Source organism: Corvus kubaryi, unplaced genomic scaffold, assembly GCF_017639235.1.
Source record: "Corvus kubaryi isolate FWS band 111438036 unplaced genomic scaffold, C.kubaryi_AGA036_p1.0 138, whole genome shotgun sequence".
Classification (NCBI taxonomy): Eukaryota; Metazoa; Chordata; class Aves; order Passeriformes; family Corvidae; genus Corvus; species Corvus kubaryi.
In genome coordinates this window covers 8,977,888-9,005,223 of record NW_024580672.1, presented here as the reverse complement: position 1 = coordinate 9,005,223, position 27,336 = coordinate 8,977,888, and the positions used below count along the sequence as shown (strand labels likewise).

Genomic DNA, 27,336 nt, shown 5'->3' with positions numbered 1-27,336 from the left:
TGAAATTATGAGTCACAAGCATCTTCATCCTGGCCTTCTCATTTTCAGTGCTTCAGTGCACCTGTATGCTTGCACTGGGTACAGTATAGGAACTGAGGAGTTATCATCAAGCACAGGAGCTGCTCAGCTGCCAGAAGCAGGAACACTGCTCTAATGGATGCTGAATATGACCAGAAATGTCTTGTCTCAAGGTGTAGCTCTGCTATGGCCTGTTCCAGAGACTGCTCAGTTGTCACCAGCTCCAGCACCATGCTCCCCCCACACACAGTATAAACACACTTTGACTTTACAGTCTTAATGTTTGTCTGTAATTCTTAGAAATAAAATTCAGATATGCTCTGAATTCTTGAAGAGGGGACCTGTCTTCAGGCCAGACTATGGCCAGTCTTTTGCCACTCTAACAGCGGCTTTCCTGCAGGATACTACAGTTTAGGACTACTCAGACCACATCTTGCAGGTTATTTTATCAACCTCCTGGGGGACAGAGGGATTAAAGAACATTCTCCATAGTAGGGTGTGGATACAAATATGCTGCTAGCAAGAATTTCTCTTGCTTTTTTCCAGTCCCGTGAGATATTTTTCTCTCTCACGGAAGATATTAGTAGAGTTCTATAAACTATGAACACCTGCGACCCTGCAAAGCTTTGTTTATAGTACAGTAGAAAAATATTTTGACAATGGATGTTTTAGGATTTTAGCCAATCACCCCAAGGGATGTCTGATCCTTTGACCAATTAGACTATGGAGAAAAAAGTCTATTTTAGTCTCTACTAAAAGAGTTCATAAAATAATTAAATAAAGGAATCTTGCTGCACAATTCCTGCCTGTTGGATCTCTCTTCTCCTCCCTACCACTGCGGGACACTGTGATAGTAGGGAGGTAGGTCAGTCTCCCTGTCCAAATCTGTTTTGGTCTGGACTGGGACTGCTGCTAAAAATGATAACGGAACAGTATTACCTAATCTGTCTCTAAAAATATTTTATTTTATTCTTCCACAAGCCATGCCTGATTTTTTAAACCTGGACAATCTCCTGTTTCCAATAGCCAAGAATTCTGGGAGAAAAAAAGAGGAGATTTTATGTATTTTACAGTTCTTATACTAGGTTTCCTGTTTTCCATTCTCCTCTACCTACTGCCATCACATATTTTTGGTACTCTCCAATGATATCCTTGACAGAGCATTAGGTCTCAGTTTCTTCTTCACAATTCTGGCACTGAGTTTGACAGACACCTGCTACCACAGCTCTGTCATTTCTCCTATTTAGTTCCTCACTGCTCAGTTTCATGGCTTTTTATTATTTTACCAAGCTCTCAGAATATAGACTATAACCTAAAAATATGTTAACCATTTCAGAGAACATACCTTACCATACATTTCATAAGTGTAATCAATCCTTTCCTAAATCACTGATCTGGCTGATATAATTAATTACCTTTATCAGTATATTAGTTCCTCCTTTCATTCCTCTGGCTCAGGGAATAATATTCTGAAGAAATACACAAGAATATAAGACATATCCATACTGTTTCTTTAATTAACAGACATTACAGTTCAAGAATACAGAAGTAAAAGAAATCTTTGTATTGCTTGGAATGTCAACACGAACTATCAGCTATACTACTTTTATATTACTGGTACAAATATTGTTCACATATAGCCCATGAATAGATAGATTTAAGTACACCCTGAAAAGGAGTTCCAAAGTCAATTATTTCTCAGCATTATTTATTATTTTTAAAGAAACAGAAGTATGATTCACATGTATAGTCTTACAGGTATTCTCTGCTAGGTTATCCCTTTCCAGGAATTTATTCAAAATTACAGATAAACCGACAAATTTCAACAATTTCAGCTTTTAACCAAAAGCAGTACTAAACATGTATCATATACCTCCAGTGTGTTGGTATTTTATTGGGTTTTCCCTTAAAAGCAAAAAAAGGCAGCTAAGTAAACACTGCAAAACAACAGACGCAGCTAATTTCTGATCACAGACCTTACAGACGAGGTCTTTCCAGCAACACTTTTCTACCACCATCAAGGTGAATATAGTATCAGATCCTCTGTTAACCACAATGAATAATGGGAATAAATTCTTCAGGATTAAAGATGTAAATGCTCCCAAACCAGCCTAAGATAAAACCAACATATCTGTATACATCTATACCTCTCATGCACCTTGCAGAGTCCACAGGATGGAACACCAGTTTCTCGGAAAGCATCACTTTCTGGACAGATTTGAAGTGTTCTTCATTCACAACCAATGCCCCAAAAACATTTTGAAATACAGCCCTACGGCATAGCTCCAGCAGACACCTGGGCTCAAGTTTAAAACTCATTCTAAACTGAGCTCAAAATGTTGTTCCTCTATTACAGCTTTTCTTTCAACTCTAACATTCTTGTGGATCGGCTTTCTTAAAGCAAAGCAATTCTGGGTCAGCTCAAAGGTCTGTGTCAGGTGACATTTGTGACAGTAGCCTGCACCTGATGCTTAAGGAAGAAAAGAACAAGCGAATGGGTACGGGCGGGTGCCTCCATACACGTGTGAACAGTGCGTCACTTACTGGGCTGGTGTAACACTCCATGGACCACCTGAAACAAACGAAATTACACTGCACACTTCGACTCAGGTACTATCAGTTCCACCAGGAATGAGAATAATAATAGAAGTCTATAATTTCTTTAGAAGCTCATGATACTCTGAGTAGTTTTTTCATAAAAAGAGCAATTCTCCTGTGAACAGAATGATCAAAGTTAACCGACCTCAAGGAAAGGTTAAGCTTGAAAGAAATCACAGTGCTTAAGGAAAAGATATCTTCAAAACCAATAACTTCTCCCTGGAAGAAGTCCCTGGACTCTACTGTATCAGTATTATCTTCCTAACTAATATGAACATTTTATAGCAAAAGTTACAAAATAATATACACCTTGTGAACAGTTTCAAATTACAAATACTACATTCAAAGTACAATACTACATCCCATACAAACTAGTCTGCACTCAGCAGTCTGCTTATAACATAATCCTGATTTGTCCTAATCATTAGGACAAAACAAACAGGACTGTTTCAAATGTATGACATAACCCCAGGCAGTTAGCTACAATACAGAGAAAGGTGTTATAAATCTAAATCCATGCTGCAGATGTTGGTAAAATTCACTAATGATGAGAAATTAAATACCTTATACAGTTATCATCTATGCATATTATTTCTAAACTAAGAGTCAGAAACTTTCTTCAATCACAAAATATTTTAGATTGTAATTTCCTCAATACAGTGACCTTCTTGTTCTCTATTAGAACAATATATAAAGAAAAGGGAAGATTGTTTACAAATAATACAATGCAGTATTCAATATTCAAATATTCAAATTTACATGTATGTGTTTCTTTACATGTAGAATTCTATCATAATTTCTTTCTTCTTTCACTTCTGATTGGGTTCCCTTTGCATTTCAAATCTGAAGTTATTCCAAAATCCAGTATTTGATGTAAATATAGAATTTTTTCTCCCAATATACTCTGAAAGTGGAAAGATGCAGGTTCTGATGTAACACCTATTATGTACTATAGCAATAAATGTTTCACATTAGGATCTATAAAAATAATAACCCTCTCTGATATAGTGTAGGACTCCAATTTACCTGCTACAGTTTCGTGGTCTTAAAGCAATTAAAGTTATCAACTGTGTAAACATATCCTTAGCAGCAATCCACAAAATTTGCAGCCTTGGACAACAGAAAAATTTCATGGCTGTAGTTACAAGTTTGAGCAATTTTTCTCCACAGAATAGAGTATTCCATTAAAGTGTTTATCTTTGGCCATAAAACGTTCTCTTGTTATTATTTCAAATAGTAGCTTGATACTTTTAATAAACAAGATAATAATTTCTTTATTTAGAAAGTCCCTCATCTCCCTGATCTTGTTTTTTTTTTTTTTTGAAGGTGATATTTCAAATCCACTGCATTTTTGTGTGGAAAAGACTTCTGAAACTTTTTATGTTCGTTGACATCTCTGCTCCCAGAACACAGCATCAGGCAATTCCAGTTATCCAGGAAACAGAAGAGAGCAGTCTTAAGCAGATGGAAACACGTGGAAATAGAAATGACTACCAACAAAACTATTTTTTCTTTTCTTAAGCAGGAATAGGAGAATGCTCAGACAGCATAATTATGGTCAGTGAAGTAGTGCAGATTACCAAACTGTGCCAGAGAATACACCCATCAACCCTTTCCCTTGGCTGTATGTATTACAGGCCAGTACAGGAAAGAAGTGGTTTAAAAATTACTAGTTTTCCAGCATTTTCCAGATATTGAAGGCATCATGGTATGTGTAACAGCATTATACAAAAATAACCTTATTTCAAGACATTCCTTTCACTGTGAAATTTTAAAAATTTGTGCAGCCTTTTGTTTCTGTGAGCAATTTTGTCAGCAGGGACACAAACATATTTAGACCATTCACCATCTATGCCTGGATGCTGACTGATGCTCATAGGCACCTGCTGAAAGAAAGGACACAAACCACTGCTTCTCCCTGATCCTTCCCTGTCCTAAGTCTCATTCTCAATGCCAGGGCCCAATATCCCAAGCTGCTCCCATGAAGGCCTCCTGGGTACCCTTCAGGGTAAATCCACACCCCAAACAGGAAGATGGATGAGAAAGCAAACTCGTTCCATTTAACCCTACTGCAACAAGGGGTGAGGAGGAAGGAGAGCAGGGTATACAAGCTCTGCAGAAAAGTCAGGAACAAGCATGGCTTGCCAGCCTGTGCCCCTACACCCTCCCTTGTATGGTTAGGCTCAGAGTGGGATTAAGCAGGCCAGTTAGGGGTATCTCCATTGCAGTCACTCTTGACTGCTGGAAGGGGATCAGCTTTGCAGCACAAGCAGAGCTGCTCCCAAGAGTCAGCGTGGCTGTCTGTTGGCTCCAACACAGGTCACTGCCTCTTAGACAATCAGATCTCAAACGCTTTGAGTTTGACAGTAAATAATTAGTGTGTCTGTAGGAGCAAATTTTGTGTTTCTGTATGCACATGGAACAGATGACAGTAAAACTGAAAAGCAGAAGTGCAGCTTTTTGCACAGTCCCCAGAGAAATAAAACACATATTCTCAGCAGGTGTTAAAATTGTTTGCTCAGAAGACTCTTCATGAGAAAATCCTACTAAATTTACTGTTTTCACATCTTTGCCTGCAGTACACACCTACATGTATGACCTGCTTCCTCCAGTGAGCCTAATGACAAACCCAAATCCCATTCAATAAAATTTATAGCTGCATTTTCAAATGCATCTCCTATTACTAGTACTTTAAGACCAACTTTGAGTATGCCATTTGGTATTCAAAATGATAAATTATTACAGTTTTAAGATTTCTAGGATAGTTGATAGGAGTCTTCCAAAATCAACATTGTGGTATTGAGCCATTTGACTCACAGCAAGAAGACTAAAACTTCTGAAAATCAGTATTACTTAAAAACACTTGGGACAGAAATGTACCCTCCTCTCATCTGCTAAGACACAACTAAAGGCCACATGTAACTTCCCCTGTACAAGGAGTGTTTTCTAGTTTAAAATGCCACATATGCATCCTGGAAAAGGAAAAAAGACATTGAAATAGATTAGTTGGGAAAAAACAGAGATGTATGATTTTAAACGTAAAGCAGAACTGTTTCACCTGTTTGTAGCAATGAGTAAGTAGCAAATACAGAGAATATAATGAGAAATCATGTTCCATAAACTCATGCTTTCCAAATACCAGCTATGGGACAGTGAACAGTAAGTTACGTAGGCAGTGTATCAACCAAAATAGAAATTAAGGGGGCAAAACACTACATCTAAATTGACATCATTTCAAACAATGGAGTTTGAGTGCATTTTTGGCCTGGCATAAAGTACCACAAATTTGCATTTGGAGCCATATAATCAAGCACAAAACCCTCAAAGGCAGCATGTGACAGTCTACTGCTAACTCTCTGTTTCCCCTCTGCTCTTTGTCACCACAGCCCACTGCTGGCACATCTTTCTACGGATATTCTGAAAGCAGAAGAAATCAAATACATACAGAATACCATCAAAGAGCAGATTCTGTTAGGAAAAAAGTGAGCCTGCAACATGACTACAGATTCCAGTTCAGATTCAGACAGTTTATATTTGGACTGTTTTCTGATGTAGATGGTAGCAGTTTGAGCTATTTTCACTCCACAGCCTTGAAAAAGAGAACTGTGGCAATCATTTCCTAACTTTCATGTGAACACAGACTGATCAAGCCAAATTCCTGTTAATGACCAGTTATATTTACATTCACATTACAGTGCTTCTATGGCCGGGGCTCTCCCTTTCGTGCTAATCCAGTAGTACAAAATCAGAGCTCAAGCAGTAGATGTGTCTTTTAAACAGAGTCCTTCATATTTGAATACATACTCTCTTCGAAGCAATTCTCAACCTGAGATTAAAGACAGCCTGTAGATATAGGCAGGGAAAAGTATCTCTGAGCTAAGTGAAACACTATAACCTCAAGACAGTAAAATCAGACAGATATTTTGAAGTGAATCAGCAATCATTTTATGTATTGCTCAGGAGAACTTATAGTGCCGCTCTATTGCCAGGATTTCCTAAAGGAAAAGCCAAGCAAAAGTTCACAAAGCTGTCTTTTAAAGAGCAAATTGTGCAACGTGCTGTGATTCTCCACATTCCCCAAAAGTAGGGAAGTCAAAATCTAAGAACACACTTGGCAAGAGAAAGTTGTACATGAAATTCTCTTGATTAATTCTTTCCTATAAAGAACAGTTGCATCCTTCACTCCTGAGTACTTCTAAGAAAAAAATTTGGGCCAATCACCTCTAACAATGTTGGAGAGAAAACTTTGTTAATTGAGAAGGGGTTAAGAAATGGGCTTCTGAACATGACTGAGAGAAAAAGTAAGACTTATACGGTCATGTAATGAATAAAAATGAAACCTGACAATCAAACTGGTTGCTTAGTTCAAATCAAACCTGATTTGAAATCTTGGCAGTTTTACATACATTGAAGGCACTAGACTGTATCTATGAGCATTAATGTAATTTGTAAAAAGTAGCTTCCTCTTGAATAGCCATGCATAGATTGAGGTCCTTTGATGCAGCAGCACTGTCTCCTCAAAGCATCAAAAATAAACATTACAGAGATTTACTGCAAATCATCGTTTTAAACCAATCTATTTGGAGTTCTTTTTATTCAGCTTATCATTGCTAAACGTTTATGCTCTATGACAGAGTCTAAAACTGTCTGCTTTTTATTTCAGCTGTGTGAAACCCCAGAGGTTCAGAAATGGCAACTGAGAGCCAAGGCTGTACCTGTACACTGGCTTGGACTTTTCACACTCTTTCCTGCAGCTTGATTGCCCATCTCTCCTGTGTGCCACAGCTCCTACCTGGGACACGTTCTTAGGGTTTCTTGCCATGCAGAGGAGGCTATAGGTAGATGCTGCTGCACCACTGAGCCTCAGCCCACCTGCAGTCAGGATGTGGCTTCAGGCACCAACCCAGATCAGGAACTCAAACAGGCCCCTCGGTTCCCTAGACTAAACACACTCATAACCTGTAAACTGCATTAAGACAATGGCAAAAATGGTCTCCATAAAAAAGTGTTAGCATCAAAACTTATGAATCTTAAAGGAAGATATGCACAGCTGATATATTATGTTTAAATTCAGTAGCTACAGCAGGAACCCCTGACAAACCCAAAATCATCATACAAACCATGTACTAGAAGGTGTTAAACTAGAAAGCATTAATTTCAGTGGAAATAAGAAAAGGTAGTCATCAAAGGAGTCAGAGATAAACCTTCGGGCAAGAAAATACACCAGTCTTGTCAGTGATAGCAGCCAAACTCTGGATTTTGCCTAATGATTTCTCTACAATTGGCTCTGTATGAAGATGCTTGTTCTGATCTAGGGACATCATTTACCAAGAACTAAAATGCTTTAGACAAGTCATCTGATTTTTTGTTTCTGTGCTACAGGAGTTTTTTATCTACTCAGAAATTCAAAGTCAAATCAAAAATTATCCTAACAATAGGCTACAGAGAACTGGAGCCTTGAAACAGGAAATACCTGGCAATTCACAGCAAATTTTGACCAAAGGAAGACAGGATGCTCACAGTCTTTGTGACAGAGTTTGTTTCAGCAAGTCTGGTTTTGGCCATGCCTCAATGGCCTCACAGCTCTGAAACAGAAACCAGAACATGCCACCAGAATGAGGCAGCATGTGGAAGGAAAGAGCTGGTGGGAAGTAAAAAGCAGAAAATAGCAGAGGGGATAAAAAACAGGTTTTATTTCTGAACATACAAGACGAAGTTGCTTTTAAAAATCCTTCTATTTATGAGCATAAATGGAGAATTATGCAGTCATATTGGGAGAGGATGAGAGAGACCAACGCAGACTGAGCCACAACACTTGCAGTGAAGAGAAAATTATGTTGCAACAGAAAAAGGCATTTAGAAAATCTATCCAAGCATTTAGAAGGCCTTTCTCAAAATCACAATGGCATTTTGAGCATCAAAAATTTAAAATAGAATGCATATATATTCTGTAAGCCATCCAGCCAAGGGAATTTACTGGCAAATCCTGCATTACTTGTTTTAGGTAACAGTGCCAGGAATTTATGCCCTATCTTTTGCAGCCATATACAGGAAAATAAAGTTAGTGCTTATCTACATAATCACAAAAGTGACAGAGTCTGTGTGGATGTGGGTTCTTAAAACATTAGATAATAAAATACAATTTAGGTAAAAGACTTGAGTGATGTTGCTCCAGAGAACCAGTATTGTGGGAACACCTCTGCAAAATGCCTCATCCAAGACTTCAAGATACATTCTTCTGGGACAGCATTATGCCCCACACCCCAGGGCCCTATCCTTCAGCTGGGCAGTGCAGGTTGGCCCAGGCTTCAAGGCCATGTCTCAGTTGGCAGCAGCACAATCCCCACTGGCTACAGATGTGCCAGGGAGCAGGGAGGTGACACAGGCATCCCTGGAAACAAATCCCCATCTATCTAAAACAGCCCTTGTGGCTGGGCAGGAGAGTTTCGTGTTAACCACCACTATGGTCAAGATGCCACCCACATGGTAAAACAAATCCCAGTTCCTCTTTTGCCTTATCCAAATGAGCTTATTATGTCAAAGAGGGAGAGTTGCTGGGGTTACAACCACAAAAATAGCATGACATTATGTTTGCTGCATGGCTCAAACCTACCACCACCTCCAGGCTCTCCCAGGGCTCCCAAAGAGGAAGGAAGGTCAGTCAGGCCCTGCCCCACCTCCAGCCTGGACCCCCAGAGACACTGTTTTGGGGTGATGAGTAAGGCTGGAGAGATGGAGAAACTCCTGCTCCTTGCCCTGTCGCTGGTGCAGGTCTGCAGGGCCACACAGCTAGCTGGACACTGTGATGTGTCCCTGTCCATATGGGCTGTGCAAGTCCACTTGACCACAGACAGGATCAGTCCCAATATGGGCCAGAAGCTCAAATTCTGAAAGCACCTGCTGGGCAAAAAGGAGAGGCCTAGGGCTGTTTGGAGGGGCTTGGCCATGCCCTTCTTTTTTAAGGTTTTTCTCTAGTGGTTTTCTTATGTTGTTGCACCCAAACCAGCCTTCTCAGCACTGGGGCAAATGGCCAGATAGACTGACTTGGAGGCAGAACAGAAAGAGCTAACTGGGTGCCACAAAATCTCGTGAACAAGCCTTGTGTAATGAAGACTTTCTTAGGAGTAACTTCTTGGCAGCTGTACCAATGTAAGCAGTCACACGCCCTATTCTGCTCACCCTGTGCTGCACCCTCACAAACATATGTACACCAAATCAAATCAAAGAACTGATGCAGTTAAAACCCCCTAATTTTTTTACTTTTTGCTAGATTGCTTGCAGTGAACTCCTTCCCCAGTCCATGTCACTGCACAGCCACAGAAACACAGGGGCCAGCAGATGACCGGGATGAGAAATCCCGGCAGATGACCGGGATGAGAAATCCTGTGTGAGTCAAACTGTCACCAAGCCCTGAGTGCACGGGACTCAGGGACTGCCCTGAGCATGACACATCAGCAGCCGCCCCTTCCTGGGACCAGGGAGGTCACAGCACTGCAAGGACAGGCGAGGCAGCCTCTGCACTGGGCACTGCAGAGCTTTAAACCTGTAGCTTTGGTTGAGTCAGGAAGAAACAAGGCGAAACCAGCACAATATTGCAGATGACAGGCTACCACCAAAGATCCCAAAGGAAAACAGCCCAGGCTTTCTGTGATAGCCAGGCAAGAGGCAGTTGTTGTGCAAGGGAAACCACTGCAGGAGCCTACTGAGCAAATCTCTTATTCTGGTATGTGTTCAGATAAGTGGGAAGATTATATAAGCAAAAGGGAAAGTGACACAGCAATTTATTCATACCCACTTCTTCACATTGTCAGAGTGTGAATTTTTAATTCAAAATTAATTTTTCAAAATAACTTTCAGGGAGTAAAATTGCAAAGTTGACTGGTCCACAACCAGATACAATGCAATGTGGAATTCCAGTTGTGTATTACATGACATTCAACATTATATTATTCCTTAAAGCCCACAAACTTTATAAGATACCCCAAAAAAGCAATTTGTACGCTATCAGCCCAGCCTAGAAAAATACTGTATTAAAATATCAAGTGATTTCTATGCTGAAAGCTCAGAGACCAAAAGCACCTGCCTGCCAAGATCAGAATGATACTACCAAAGACAAAAATCTCATGGCAGGCTATTTCCCGAGAGCCACCTGCACTAACCAGGAAAGTCTGTTTTGCTCCTTCAGTTTCACAAGATAAAACTTCAGTCAGTACAATCTGGGGAGGACAATTCCATGCGTAAACCTAGCCAAGTGCCAATGAGAATCTCACCAAGAAACAGCTTTGTGTGTTCTCAAAACGTATTGTACTTATCAAAACATATTAAAATGATGCAGCTGTACAATTTTTAAAAAAATAACTACTAGGTTTCTTCCCTAGAACAGCCTTAGCTTATAAACTAAGATGCAGAGAGGCCAAAGATACAGAAGGGGAGCAACAAGCACCATCCTCCAAAGGTGCAGAATTCAAATGAATCAGCCCTTCAGGATAAAGGCTGGATGGGAACAACTGCCTACATTGTCCCTCAGAAGCAACTGGCTGTCTCCAAAGTTCATCTTTAAAGAGGAAAATATGGTTGAGCTCAAGACTAGCAAAAAACCCCAGGCTTAGAGATATCAGAGCCATAAAACACAGCTGCCTGCATCTTGGGTGGGAACAGCTTTGCTGTATCTCTGGAAGGATCAGGGTTTTCTCCTGCCTTAGTTTAAGAACTAGGGTAAGAAACTTTTTTTTCTTTACAGTTACTTTCAAAAGAATGGGGATAAGGTAATGGTTTTCTTTTGCTTTTGCTAGGGAACCTCGGGAAAGGAAAAGTTCCCACACAGCATATTCCCACCTGGCACAAATTCACCAGAAGTGTAGAGGAGCGGGAAGGGGAAGGGGAATCAGGCGCCTTCATCTCTCCCCGCAGCCGGCAAAGTCACCTGAGCTGAGCAGGTGACAGCAAGCGGGTCACCGGCCCCGGCACGGCCTGCTGAGCTCGTCCGCATCCGCCCGCTGCGCAGCCGGGCCGCCCGCGCCGCTCCGCTCCGCAGCTCCCCGGCCAGCGCGGCCCGGCGGTGCTCCGGCAGCTCCAGGTGGAGGGCTGGATCGGTGGATCGGCGAGCCCTCGCCCCCCATTCCCAAAGGCTCCTCCTCGGCTCCCGGCTCCGCAGCCACCTGTGCGCGCCGCGGGCGGGGCGGGGCCGCGCCGAGCCCCGGGTCCCTCCTCCGCCGGTGCCTGCGGGCGGGACGGGGAGAGGCTCCGGTAGCGCGGCACGGCCGCGGCGGGACCCGACGGAGGGAGAGCCCGGCCCGGGGAAGCGGCGGCGCCGGTAGGTGCCGGGCCGAGGGCAGCGTGTCCTGCGGGGCAGCGCTCACGGGCATGGACAAACTCAACAAGCTGACGGTGCCGGCCGGGGAGAAGTTCAGGTAGGGGCTGGTCCGCTCCCGGTCTCCTCCGGGAACGGAGCCGCGCGGGGGCTGCTGCGGGAACGCAGCGGGGGGACGAGCCCCTTCCTGCAGCGGCGTGCGGGGGGATTGGGAGGCGCCGAGGCACGAGGAAGTTGGCAGAAGTTTTAGAGTAAAACGGAGTTATTACCGGTGGCCAGGGCGCTGCAGGGAAGTGCGGGAAGTAAACACGGGTCTGGAGTGGGTAACAGGACACTGATTTCAAAGCAAAATGTGTGTCGGCTTCATGTGCAGCGCAAAGAGGAGTGTTTTCAAAGTGTCTCTTTCAAAGCTGTAAGGAAATAGTGTGTGACTCATTATGATGTATGAGTCTTATGCAAATTAGAAAAAACTTAATTAATTGCTTAATGCTTTAATGTCCTACGAAGATGGCTTTTGCAGTTAAGTTCTGTAATATTTCCTAATCTTCGAAAGAACTGGTGGAATAGAGGGAACTGGAAAACGGGAAATGTTCCTAAGTGAAGGAGAACAATGTTAAATACAGGGCTTGAGAGGAAAAAAGCAGAAGCTGGCCGTTACTGAAGTATTTTTAGTGTGTCTCTATTGGTGTGCTGGTACAATTGGCATCTCAAGGCTCTTTCATTATGACTTTTTGTATTTCTGAATAGTTAAAAGAAGTTCTGTTTCAATTTAAAGTAACATGGAATTTTTTTCTTCCCCTGAAAAATAAGAATGAAATACTGAAAAATATTTTTTCCTAAAATAATTCATATTTAGGCACTCAATACTAATTTATAGACCTTTCTCAAGTCTCTCTCTCTCTCCCCAGAAACCTTCATGCCAACTGGAATAATCCCTTGTAAAGCTCATTTTGATGGAATGCAGTTTATTGATATCTACTCTTTCCATACTGTTGAAATATTGTTGCGGGGGGTGTGTACTTGCAGAGCTGCAGTGACACTTACGCTCCTCAGCCAGGCAGACCTAATAAAAGCCTAGCAGGCTTTCTAAGCATCCTAAGCCCAGGCAAGAACTCTGTGGAAGGCTCAATAGACAGGGGGAAGAACACAGAGAATTTCCTCATTGTCTGCAATTTACCACCTTAAGTAGTCTAAACTGGTTTCAATGGTGCCAGAGCTCAGTGTTGGTCTAAACTAACTATCTTTAAATAACAAGTTCAGAAACAAGATGGAAAGCTTGATTCCATGCATTACTGGTACATAAAAAATAAAGTACACACTCTCTGCTGTCATAAAATTGTAGCTGGGATTAATCTTCTGCACTTCTGCAAACAATTAAAGCAGAATTACTTTAAAGTATCCAAAGTGGGTCTATATGTGAGGGTTATAACGACCCACAACTTTTTGGTGAACTGATTCAAAAGCCCTAAACCTGAAAGGCAGCGCCACACCTCTGCTGCATCTTCACATGGATGACACTCTCCATCTAGTCTGAGGTTTTAATACTGTTGTAAAATAGAGAAGAGAAAGAAGTTAGCTCTGCTTTCCTGTATTAACCTGAAATATTACAAGTTACTTTTTCTCTCCTGCTCACGGCCAATTCAGCCTAGTTGTGCAGGGAATGTCTGAAAACACATTTCTCAAGTGTGTGAGCATTCTCACCATGCTCAGTGGACTCACATGCTTCAATTTGAGCATGTCAAAATACTCCTTAGAAACCTGGATATTTGATGACAAAATCTTACTATGGTATCAGAATCTTAAAACCTTAAGGCAGAACTTTCCATGAGTAGATATTCACAGGATAAATCCAAGAGAGATGTGCAAATACAGGAAGAGATCAGCATAACATGGCGGTATGTTATTTTCCTCCTTCTTTGAAACAGCTGGGTACCTCCTCATGCTCTATGACCAGTTGACTTCCACATCTGTCTGCATGGAACACACATAGGTGGTTCAGAGTTTACTGAATCTTACATGATCTAAGTGGTTATGTAAAAAACATACTTTTCTTCATATGCTAAGATGCAATGCCAAGAAATGTTCCCGCCAAACATAGTTTCAATTGAAGCAATTATAGTTTGCGTTTTAAAAGACAGCTTCCTTAAAAATTCTGCTTTGTAGCAGCAAAAGTTTAAAAAGCACTACTGTTGAGTCACTGTCTGAGAGTGGATCTTTTAATTTTTTTAAGTGTAGACCTGAAAAACTAGATATTATGTGGTTTTGCTAAGCTCAACTATTCTCCATGGGTATAGCTGAGCCTACCAGACCTAGGTTTTTGTTGCATTAGCAAATCTTATGTCGGACCTGAATTCTTGACATGATCCATTTGTTAAGTCTATTGCAATAATAAGAGCTATAAGTGTTCTTATATGCCTGTCTGCCTAACATGTTGTGGTATGTACATTGTTTGCAGTTAAGCCACTCAACTAACTTCAGTAATAGTTGGACAGGAATGCTGGAATTTCATGGAATTCCAGTATTAATTTTTATATATCATTTCTTATAAGGCATGCACAGTATAATACAAATATTGCTTCTGAGTACATTGTGTGTTCTACCTTCTTCCTTATAGTCAAGAAAAATTAATTCAAAGCCTTGGTTATTTATTGTGAGAGAAACTAATCTGTGGTGCATACAAATAATTTGGTACTTTGAATCATTTCCCAAAGTGTGGAGTGAATACATGAGCAATAGCCATGCTGCCATGGCAAGCTCTAGTGTGCCTGGATTTCAGACTGAACTTCAGGGGACAAAAATTGTGCTGCAAACATACAGAAATAGATGCACTCATGATCAGGGGCAGTAGACAGCATGGGTAATGGGAAGTTGGCAGCTCAAAGAAAAATCTGCACTAACCTTGCAGACTTTTGTGGTTTATCTTCCCTAGACTATAAGCCTATGATTCCTGGTATTTAGATAATTTCTAGCTACTATATGTGACTGTGTCACAACATCTCTTCAGACCTGCTGCATGTTTTTATTATGACCACAAACCTTAATGATGACCCTCTGCCTATAGCTGGCTTCAGCTGCTCAGCACAAAGTCCTTTCCAAAGGCATCATCACTGCTGCAGTGACGGGTAAACCGTGGCACAAACCAAAGTGTGCCACATGCTTTCACTTGCCTAAGGTCACGCAGCCAGCAAATTCCAGATTGCAAACAGCCTTTTCCAAGAGAACAGTTTCATGTTAATTTCAGATGACTTCATTAATTTCCAGCTGTCTGTCTCTGCCCCCAACAAAAACAAAGGCTTAAAATCATTAATCTCCAAGCATAATGCCCATTTAAAAGGAAGTGGAAATAAGCTGGCAATTTACTTTTCTCAGGTTGAACAAGTGTGTCTGGGTTTTTTTGCAGGATTTTGTATTAGTAGCCCTTGTTACAAAGAGGGGTTTAAGTCCTAATTCTATGAAAATCAAGACAGGTTTCCTTAAGGCCTGAATGTCTGTTAGTTGTCTGTCAAACTTGGAGGTGTTTATGGTCTTCACTAATTTTCTACTGATAGCTTGGCTGTAACTGCTAGGCCTTTTTTTAACAGAGGATCTTCTGACACTGTTTCTTTTTGAAAGCGTATAGTAGAAAATTAATTCATTTGGGAGTGAAATGATATTTAGCTGTAAACTGACACCTCCTATGTATAGGATGCTTTACCATAGTGAGCATTTACTTTTGGAGAAAATGATTGGGGAATATCTGAATATTAGTTTTGCGCTGTAAGAAAATATTTTATTATAGTAGTTCTGCTAATTCCTCTTAGTGGTAGCAAATAGCAAACAGACTTAAAAACTTAATCTGGTTTTTCAAGGCAAATTTTAACTTAGTTTTCTGCCTCAAGGAACTTGAACAGGACATAAGAACAAAAATAAACTCAAGCAAGAAATAAACTGGAGTTTCAAAGTAACCTAGAAACTGCTCCCCATGACAGAATTGAACATCAAAGCCCACATCCAACTTCAGCATCTCAACCTCTTATTAGACATAGAGTCCAGAGGAAAGGCTATGCAAATGATAGAATCATTCAGTGGTTTGGGTTGAAAGGGACCATCCTGATCCCATCCGTCTGCCATGGGCAGGGAAACCTTCCACTAGATCAGGTTGTTCAAAACCCCATCCAACCTGACCTTGAACGCTCCCAGGGATAGGACAGCCACAAGTTCTCAAGCCAGCCTGTTCCAGTACCTCACCACCTTCACAGTAAAGAATTTCTTCTTAATATCCAAACCACTCTGTTTGATGCCATTCCCTCTTGTCCTGTTACCGCATACCCTTGTAATCAGTTCCTCTCTAGTTTTCTTGTAGACAGATACTATCTTGTTTCAGATACTGAAAGGCTGCAATAAGGTCACCTCAGAGCTTTGCCTTTTTTAAGCTGAACAATCCCAATTCTCTCAGCCTCACTTTTGCTCTTCTACCTGCTCTGGTGTTCTCCTCATTCTAGCAAAAGTCTAATCTGCCCTAAGGACGTAACAGCTGTGAAGGTCTTCTGGAACACCACCCATTGCCACCCACAGCCACCTCCTGTCTCAGCTTCCAGTGTCTCCTGACAACTTTCCACTGTGCAGTATCACTCTGTGGTGACAGCAGCTTTTGTGGCACGCCCGTGTTTTAGCCCACCAAAATGTAGGCTGAGCATAAGGTCACGTGAAATCACAGTTCAGTGATTTGCAGTCTTCAAAGTTGAATTTTACAGGCATGGGGAAAGGAGGTCACCAGCTACATTTGCTGTGCTGATAAGCACAAACAAAAGATTTTTCTGTAGGATTGTTAGGTCCTGTTTGCCGTACAAAGCACAGGATTTTGATGGAAGGATAAGGTTTTATAATCTCTGTTTTCCTCTAGTTTTCTGTCAGCTTAAACAGTTCATGAATCCCTCTCATCTCTGGACTTTGGAATGGAATGAGATAGGAAATGCAAACTTCCCCAAATACCACTGCAAAAATCCATTGTTTCACTCAGTGTTACTTCTCCAGCCAAATCCTCTTGCTTCTCCCTCTGACCTTCCTTCAGCACAGCATAGTCTCTGTCCCATCTGTATTTGTCCTTCTTTATTCCCTTCTCCCTGCATAACCATTTCATTCTACCAATCCCTTTAAGGCTTCCTTTCTTCTTTCCAGCTGTGTCATCCTGCCTGGATTGATCTCCAAGCTAAAAAACCAACCAACCAACAAAATCAAACCTGAAACAAGCTAATTTTTACAGGACAAAAAAAACCCCAAAAAAACAAAAGCCCACTCACAAGCTGAAGGGAGGAAAAAAAAACCCCCAAACTAAATCACCACATAGGATTTATTCTCACATAGAATTTCCTGCCTATAATGCTGTTTATAGAAAAGTATGTTTAAGTGTGACTGTGATCTACATGTGTTTTAAACAAGAATATGGCAATTTGGACAAAATGATGCAGTATAATATTGAAACTATCAAGAGATGCCCTGCTTTAATCTCTGCAGGTAGACAGCAGTGTAAAGTGTGATCTGTTCACAAGATCAGCTACGCTTATATAGTACCTATAGCTTCATTCTACTTATGCTAGCAAAATTGTTCAGTCATTGGCATGGCATATTCTACCACTGTTTCATATGGACACTGTTCCAAATAAAATAAGGTCTTGTAGTGACATTGTAGCTCTGCCAAAATAGCTGTCCCGAGTAGGAGCATTTGTCAACCATAGCAAACACAAATGACACTATCCTTGGCCTGTGACTGTCAGTTATTCAGCAGAAGGGAGTAATTTAGATTTGATCTAATGACTTGGGGTTTTTGGAGTTCTTTTTTAGTAAAATAATAAATTATCAATAGCCAAGCAAATAACCCAATAAATTAATTTTCATAGCCATGGGGAAAAAAACCCCCAACATTCTGGCAAACTTGGCAACCATTTTTTACCATTAGTTTATAAATGTACCCCATACAGCTGTGTAGAGTGCTAGATATTAAATCATAATATGATTATATGAAGTACCCAGTGATATGTTGATTCAAGAACAAAAGAGTTTTGTATTTTACAGAATCATTCAAAACCTATGTACTGCACAGGACATTAAAACGTGATAGATACTTTGCATTTGGAAGGCACATATGACAATTATAAATTGTTGCACTGGAAAAACGTATTAGTTTATATGCTCAGCAGACAGGAGAATTGAAAAATTGATGGGAAGCAATGGCTGAAAGGGACAGTATTTTCCCATTTGGCTCTAGGGCATCATCTTAGATTTTTTGGTAAACTGTTCATGCTATGTAAATATGTTTGGTTTGTGTTAGCCATAATAAATTACTGAGGAGTAACAGAAGCTTGAAAATTCTCTTAGCATCTTTATCCTAATCTGCTAGTATATACATTTTGAACAAGTTAATTTTCCAGGCATTAGCAAAGCCAAATGTGCAATGCTACAAGTTTATGACCTCAACATAAATTACTGCCCAGTAAATACTTTAGAAAGAATTGAAATAATGTATCCTGAGGCAATAATATGAAAAACATGAGTATATGTTTTTCAAGCTTAATTCAAGGGGAAACCGGCTGAAGTAGGCTGTTACTACCAGAGGCTATACCATGTGGCTAAGTTTTTCCTTCCTGTCTTAAAATATGGATGCTGTAGGCATCTCTGCCAGAAGCACAGAGGCAACAAAGCACTACTGAAGCTGTAGCTACACTGCCAGTTTATTTTAGCATAAGTCTGAGTTGCAGACAAAAGAGCAGATCCCTTTCTTCCACCCTCCCAATGCCCCTGCTCACCCTGCCCCTCTCTGCCCTCTCACTGGCACTAGGGTTTCAGTGACCACGTGACAAAGCTGGATCTGATCCTGCTGCTATCTAAATTGGCAAAAGAAAAAAGAAGTTCGTTTCCCAGCTGGAAGTCCCGTGATTCATCATAACTGGGGAAGCATCGAGGACAGAGAAGAACGGAATTTCCCCTTTCAATGGCAGCCCATGTGGGCTCCATTAAAGTGACATAGGGACCAACTAGGGAATTTCTCAAGAGTTTTAACACAATTTGATAGGCTTCAGAACAAAACAAACAAAACTGATACATGAGTAACCTCCATTAGGTCCCTGTCAGTGCCACCCCACATCTGTGATGGGTATGCCTCTGTTGCTTGAACAAGAACACTTTCAGCCCAAGTACAGCAGTGTTTGTTAGTGGTAATTTTCTGGGTCCATACCAGATCCTGTCTTTATTCATTTCCCTGCAATGACTTTCTGTTTCGTCTTCTTGTTGAAACATAAAAGCCCCTTAAATTCTTTTAAATTTCTGCGCTTGCTCTCCTTGAGCAATCAGGCTGTACGGAACTAATCCTTCAGGGAGGTACAGCACTCAGTTTTAACTGGAACTGTATTTTAGAGTAGCCTAATGTGCTGATCTTCCTCCTACTGCTTGAAAACCTTTCAGAAAAGTGGAGTAACTCTTGTGAATGCGGCTTCTGTGTGTGGTTTTTTGGTTCATTAACTTATCCAGAGAGCTGGTACAAAAAAAAAAAAAAAAAAAAGGCTCAAAACAGAGCACAGGTCAGTTACAGAACAGAAAATATCCTCTACCTTTTATGTCAAAAAGTGACATGTAATTCACTTACATATCATAATATCTAATTATTTTCTGTAATCCTTATGGTATCACTAATATTCAGTTGGAATAAAGGGAAGAGCAATCTGGATAAGAGGGAAGAGGTGTCCAAACCTTGAAGTGTGTGTGTGTGTTTGTTTGTTTGTTTCCAGATAAATTCAGATGCTTAGAATGGGTTCTTTCAATATGCAGAACTCTCAATCACCTCAAAGTACTTACACTGTTTACTTTCATGTAAGGAATGATTTCTGTCAAGGATGTATTATCCCTTTACATGCTACTTTTTTATTTACTCAGTGAATATTAGTACTTACCAGTACAAGGAGGACTGTCAGCATTTTTGTAAAGATTATGTAGAGGGCATATGAAGATGAAAAATAGAATCAATTAGCCTTTCTGTGCTTCTGTGTGTACCATGTAAACACACACCTGCTCTAACTATGGGGTTTGCCTTCAGGCAAAATCGTGGATGATTCAAAAGTGAGCAGAATAGGATGTTTTTGAGACTTTTTAAAAAACAACACTCTTGTCAAAATTACTATAAACTATTGTCATTTCCCCTTGTGCATCTCCCAAACACGGGAGAAAACAATTCCTTGTTCCTTCTTCCTCTCAGATAGGTAGCTGTAATTGACTTCTTCTGATAAGCAAACCTCTTTGAACTTTTCTTCACAGCTTTGAGATAGCTTTACAGATAAAGATCAAAGGCTCAGTGCCTTGAATGGATGGTTTGGTGTCACAGGTTACCACCTCCAGCTCTAAACTTCCTCTTCTCCCATCATGAAAGCCATTGCAGGAGGTGGATAAGACCCCAGAGTGGATGAGGGGTTGTAAGGCCCTACCTTGGACCAGTAGCTACTGAGGTAGTTTATCTGACTGCACCTCAAGGATTCAGCTGTCTCTCTTACACATTTTTATGCATTTTTCACATATCACAGCCACTGAAAACACCAACTCTGACCCAGGTGGCTGATTCCACCTGGCATTTCCTTGCAAACTCCCACTCTTGCTGTTCGAGGTAGCATATGATATAAGGGTGTGTGCATGTGGAGATCTGAAGCACCTGAAGGAGGTCTAATGAGGAATTAGATGCTTTCTGTACTTGGTATTTCTTTTTGCTGTCTACCGAGGAATTAGAAGGGAGGTGGAAGGAGATAGAGTTGTTTTATAACATTTAATTTCACTGTCTTTGAGGCACTAAACTGACAAGTAATATGAGAATACATCTTAGGAAGACACTCTCCCAGTTCATCAAAATCCGTGTTCTTCCACAAAGACCATGTCAGGAGCATTGCTTTCATGGAAGCCTGGCATAGAAAAGGTGGTACTTTTCTAGTTTGTTACTTCAGTTTGAGAAGATATTTCAACGTAAGAGCTTCATGCTTTTCAAAATCTCAAGTGGTACTTTTGCAAATCCCCTTCTAGGTAAGCAGGTTCCCCTCCTCAAAAGGATGCAGGAGTCTTCCCCTTTTCCCAGAAACAATAACTTTCTTTCTTAAGTTGGTCACCTGCATAGCTGTTTATAAAACTGAAGGATAATAGAAACACAAAACAAAGACCAGCTGGGGAGAAGGTGGTGGAATAATTGTGCTGTGAGAAGCCATAAAGGAGGAGTCTGGACTTGCTGTTCTTTCTTTAGCTTCATATTTTAATGTGGGGGTTTTTTTAATTAACAGAGGTAGCTGTAGTAATTTTTAATTTTCTGCTCTTTGAGTTTTGGTTTTTATCTTCTAATAACTTAGCTTTTATTCTCCAAATTCCATTATACTCATCCTTGCTTTATGTTTTGTGGTTCTTTCCTGTAAAACTTTATAGCTGAGGCAAGTGGGTATTTTTGGACATTTTTTGTTTCAAGTCTGAATTTGCACTTACTAAATCCTATTCTAGGTTTCTAATGCCAAGTATTTAAATTTGTCTGAAAAAGAACCCAAACAAACAAAAACTCTGAGAAACAACAATTTTTTGTTTAAATGTGATCTGCCTTTCTTAAGACAAAAGTGAGTGCTGCACCTACCCACAGTTTTACTTTAAGCGAATGGATGTAGTAATCTTCAGAAAATGTGACACTCTAGGCACAGAACTACAGGTTGTCCTGTCAGTGAGAAACAGATGTACCCAAAAATGTGTAAGAACTGCAATTGGCATGCAAATTGGCTGACTTAGTGTGTTTATTTTTTAAATTATTTTACTATTTTAAAACCAATTCAACTTCATCAGTTAAAGATCTAACTGATGTTAGGAGGAGGAGAAGGAACATACGGGTCCCTTAATGGTGAATGTGTCAATATTGCTTGCAAAGCTGCCCTAGCAAACATGTGAATATATCATGTTCAAAATTCTGCTCTTCTTTAACTAAAGAAACTGGTTTGTGAGTACAGATGGGGATTTTTCAAGAGGCAAAACAGATAATTCAGACAGTCCGGTAAACACCAGAAATTTAAGAAGGTATAATTCTCATACCCTAGATAAACAGAAATAGGTATGCTTGTAATAGAGAAAATTTCCTGTAAATCATTTAAAATTAGTTTCTGTTTTGCTACCACTCCCCACTGATGCTGCAGTCAGCCCTGTTTCGAAAAACAATAGCAGGACCCCTCTCAGGTGCAAGTGCTCACAGCCAGACACCCTGAAGCAATTGTGTCCCTCTGCCTACTCAGGGACCCTGCAAAATTCTCTTGCTATGGGCTGTCACTCCCATGTGACAGAGGCAGCTGTACAGATAAAACACTGACAAGCAATGTGTGTGCTGAAAGTGCAAAGTACTGGATTCACTGTGCACAAGGGGGTGAACTGTGCTGCTCATGCACATGGGAGATCCCTCCCTGTTTCCAGGAGCAGGGACAGGTCATGACCACTGGGGAGCCACTCATGCTGGCTGCTCTGAGCCATAACACACATATTACACAATACATATTGGTAAATGTCTTCACAGATTTTAATACCCATAAATATAATTTCTCAAAAACTAGTTTAAATGTTTGGAGAATTCCATACTACGCAAATCTGTCTGAAATTAAGACAGACTTCTCTTTCTCAAGTCTGGGGACTCTGTACCTCATCTCACATCCGAGTTGAAAACGTGTTACGCACTTTATTCTTCTTCATGTTTCTCATTAAAAATGATTTTACCTTTGGAAAGCTTTTGTAGGAAGGACTGTATGCAAAAGAGCCGAAGGCTTCCAGGTGATGTTTGAAGGCAGGGATGTGTCACAGGCCAGGTCTACTCATCATCCTCCCTTCATCATCCCATGCTCCTCATAAGCTGAGCTGTAACCAGATCAAAGAGAGGGTGGGTTTGTTTCATTTTGTTTTATCTCAAGGCAGCTCTGCCAGTCCTTGAGTGCAGCAAGGTGCAAATACACAGCAAATCCTTCTTTCACGATGTATGGTATTTACAACAGTAAAAGTGTCCACCTTCCTTCACATCTGTTTCACAGCTAGTGACCCCTTTTTCAACAGATCTGGTAATTCTGAATTACTGGAGTTTCAAATTGGTAAGATATGAAAAATAGCAACGCAGGGCTAAAAACTGTTTTATTTTAGGTTTGTCTTTTTTTGTTATTCCTTCCAACATGTAGAATTTCTAATGTATTTGTAAGAAACATGAAACTTTTTAGAAGCACCTACAGCCTAGACTTCCAAACTTACTACCTGCAGAACTTTGAAAATCTATTCTGTGTGCTATGAGATCCTGATCAAAGGGTCCCATCCAGTCTATACCAGTTACAATTACACTGTATCTCAAAATATCTATTGCTGAAACGTGTTTTCAAAGATTAGCAGTAACACAGACTGCACCTTTATCTGCAGACCTGATTTTGCATAAAAAGATCCCAAGCAGGTTTAATGAAGAGTTGGAGCTTGTAGTTAAAGAAGCAACTTTAAGTTTTACCTCTTGATTATCTGTAATTATATGCAATGCAATGTAAGACAAGCATTACTCATAATTTTCATTTAGAGTACTAGCTGATGGAGGTCCTTGAGTATTTCTAGTATCTGCTCATCCCAAGAGAACACTAGAGAATAAACATTAGTTGGTAATGAGGTCCTGACTCAGGTGTGTTGTGAAGAAAGAGGGTTGTAGTTACATACCTGACACAAGGGCTGCCTACGCTGGGCCATGGGAGCCCCCATTTCCTAGGTACTCTCGGGACTGCTGCTCTGGTAAGGTCCTCTCACAACAAACCTGTTTACTTGGAGTATAATCTCAAATATTTGAGAGCCATACAAGTATTTTAGTGCTAGTCAGATATGTAGATTCAGTCAAAACTTTAGGTGTATAAATGCCCTTCTGTGCTTCACTTCTCTCATCGCTCTGGAATGGCCTTTGGGCTCGGGGTTGAGTCCCTTAAGATTCAGAGAACCCTCTTGCCATAGACTTTTCTATCTGACTCTCATTTTTTTCTTCTCTCTCTCTAAGATCACAAATCAGACAGACAGCTCTTTGTAAAACTTTTCAGTTGTTGTCTTTTATATGGCCTGGCACCTCAAGAAATTTCAGCCTCCAGCTAACTGGACAGACTGGTTTTTGCAGCCCATTCAACTCTATGGGTCAAAGGGGATTCCACTTGAACTGGAGATCAGCTGTGCTTGATGACTTCCTACACTTCCCACTTAGTGAACTGGTTATCTGCTTACTCTCACATGCTTCAGGCAAAATAATTTCTCCAGGGGCAACAAACAAGTGTTCTAACAACTCCTGTAAGAGCTGTGTAACTTTAAAGACTGAAAAAATTTGCACAAACACATATTAGGTACTCCCTAATTTATCAAAGTTGTAATTAGAAATCTAAATGCCTCCATAAAAAGAATAAGGAATAAGAGAGACAGATTTTTAAGAAATTTGACTCTGCAAAAAATGGGAATGTTCTGATTTCAGTCCTTCTGCATGGAAAAAAATATCATAATAGCACCAGTGCATGTGATTAACTCTAATTTAAATGCACCTTTTTAAATAGAAATATGTAATAAAATGATCTTTTAAATGATAGCCATATTCAAGGCTCATGGAACTCCCATGACACTCTAATCAATTCACCTAAATATGATCAAATGAAAAGCCAACTAATTCAGGTACCTGTGCTTATCAATTTTGTGGTGGATTTTATTTGCATTCATGTGTGATGATTTTTTCAGCAACTAAGTGACAATATAGAATAAAGCCAGTAATGTGAAAAAAGCCCACCTTTTCTCAAAATAAAGCCATAATTTTGCTAATGTAAAGATGTATTAATGTCAGTGATGAGCAATAAGCAATATTCAGATAGAAATCTACTATTAGGTTTTTGGTGGTGGTGGTGTTTGAGTCCTATCTCCGACAAACAACAAAAGAAATTAACTGATGCTGACATGCGTCCCTAATTGAAGTCTGGCAAGCCTTTCTGAAAGAAATACAAGCACTTGCAGACAACCATTCTCCCCAAACTAGAACTAAACCATTTAGATCTCCTCTCATTCTTTTCATTCCTCATTACTTTTCATTTATAGACACTGCCAGGTGCCAGCTGGGGCACAACACAGAAACAGCAAACTGCAGATGATGGCTATTTGTGATGTTTCAAGCAGAACCAGAAGCTGAATCTGTTAGGAAAAAAACCCCAACAAATACAACAGAAAAGCAGAAGTTCTTCTGAGCTTTTCACCTCAGATTTCATGTATCTGGTTAGTTTAGATAATAATCCAAGCTACTCTTACAGATGTAGTACATTGTTGTTGGAAATTTTGGAGCATTTTGTTGTATACCTGTTTCTCACAACTATAAATAATTCATTTCTTTATATTAGCACTATATCATTTTGCTGTAAATTAATAGTTTGAGTATCCAGCAGGAATTAAAGATGTGCTTGTGAATTATTTGTCCATGATTCTCCTTATATTTAAGAAATCAGAGGACATTCTCATTATAGCTGTGCAGTATTGTGAAGTCAGTTCTAGATAAAATGTTAACATTTAAATATTCTAAACTATTAATTTAGGCAACGATTTATTTTTTCCTGATGCACTTACTCTTAAATTGATTGTTTATATTGTACATAATTGTATTAAGAAGAAGGATAACACAAATAATGCTAAAGAGCTCTTAAAAAGGGAGGAAAACTTCATGCACAAATGATTTAACAATTAAACTACTTATTGAAGATATATTAAGCATATTTTTCTTAATTTATATTAATGGCTGTTCAACCACTTGGTAATTTAATGCTGGCTTTGTTTAATATCTTACAGGAAGCTTCAAAAGATGGTGCATGACATCAAGAAAAATGAAAGTGGGATAATAAATAAATTCAAAAAGTAAGTTTGCGATGTCAATCCCTAGTTTTATCAGTGTGGGGAAGTTTGGATTATGAGCACAGTGGTGTGCAGTACTTTGATGATGGGACCATGTCATTCCAGAGGGACATACTTCAGTGTGTGTAAAGAGCTTTGGTTCAGACTGCAATGTACAGAATTGTCATCAGTATTAAGACTTTCATAAAGTAGTTGCAGAACTGGAGTCCAATGGTAGGTTGTGTTTGTAGCCTTGAAAAAAAACAGTATAAGAGTGAAGAGCCTTTTTCTTGAATGTTCACTGGGAATGATTATTGCTTGTTGCTTGCATGTGTGCCTTTCGCCTTAGGCAACTGTTTAGGCTTCCTGTTGCAATTAAGCTGAATTTGAGCTCCACCTTGAACCAACTGGTCAGACATCATGCTTAAAATTCCCATAAAAATGCTAAGTCCTCCTGTGTTTTGGTCTCATAAAACAAAATCCAGCATTACCTAGCACCCTTATTCCAGTAAGATGTGCTGAACAACATGCAGATTGGTGTCACGTGCATGAAAGTATCATAAAATATTCATGTGTATTTATACATAGAAAGAAATCCAGTAATTCTGCATCCTTGTCAAATGAGTACACTATTCACTGTTTCCAGTCAAACATCTATTTAAAGCAATTAGCTGTTTAGCACACTTTTCTTAATGCAACAGCTCATTTGCATTGAAATTCTATTTGGATGCGATTTTCTCATTCAGATATCTTTCTTTACATGGGTCATTGGCAACAAAAGTATTAAGTACTTTTAGAAGTTAATTACTACACCCTATCTGCAGTGTTTCCACGACAACCATATTAAATTTGAGAAATACAGCTCTTGTACATAAAAGACACACGGAAACACTGTTTTAAATTGTTCCTAAAGAGGGACCATGATGGCAGTCAATGGAAACAGCTAATTCTGGTATGTATGAAACTATCAGTCAGCTATTGGCAGAAGCAGTAGGGCTCTGCCTGGTTTGGCTATGCAAGAGCTCTGGAAAGCCAGGCTGGCTCAGCTCTTGCCCCTGCTGCCAGCCCAGGCGGGGCTGGTGTTTGTGGGGCAGCTGCCAGAGGAGGGGAATGCACTCCTAGGAGCAGTAGGACTGCCTGGCTCTCCTGTTCCTCAGGCAGGAGGAGTAATCTTGGGCTCCAAGCCCTCCTTTGTGCTCTCATTTTCACAGCTGTGTTTCTGTCCACAGACCTTGAGCAGGCTCTGATGGTAAAACACCTGATGTATCAGATAGACTTTTGAGATCACTTTTTTTGTTTACTCATCCTCTTTCACTCTAAAATTGCTGCAATTCACATTTAATCACAGTCACTTGGTATACTTACTTATTTCCACAAGCACAAAAGGAGATTTTCCCTTAAAATTACCCTCTTTCAACTACTTGGGGTTTTAATTTAATTTGCGGTTTTGTTCTTAATACAGTGACTGCCTGTTCAGCACCCATCTACAAAAAAGCTCATTTTCACCTGCGACATGTTCACAGGGAAGAACTGCT

General features: G+C 40.2%; 2 protein-coding genes across 9 annotated transcripts in view; one reads left to right on the top strand and one right to left on the bottom strand.

The window, feature by feature from the left end:
* Positions 1-11,683, bottom strand: part of DNTT (DNA nucleotidylexotransferase) — a 162,162-nt gene extending 150,479 nt beyond the window's left edge. The window contains exon 1 of the mRNA XM_042019047.1: positions 11,452-11,683. The gene's annotated coding sequence lies outside the window, so the exon portion shown is untranslated. The remainder of the gene's footprint in view (positions 1-11,451) is intronic.
* Positions 1-27,336, top strand: part of BLNK (B cell linker) — a 94,976-nt gene that overhangs the window by 38,699 nt on the left and 28,941 nt on the right. For 7 of the 8 annotated variants that reach the window (XR_006014542.1, XM_042019039.1, XM_042019041.1 and 4 more), the window contains one exon: positions 25,760-25,825. Coding sequence is in view for 7 of the 8 variants with exons in the window: in XM_042019039.1 (XP_041874973.1) it covers positions 25,760-25,825 (66 nt within the window). In the remaining variant the exon portion in view is untranslated. Of the gene's footprint in view, positions 1-11,660; positions 12,027-25,759; positions 25,826-27,336 lie in introns of those variants that run through there. The other variant, XM_042019042.1, reaches the window with a different exon arrangement.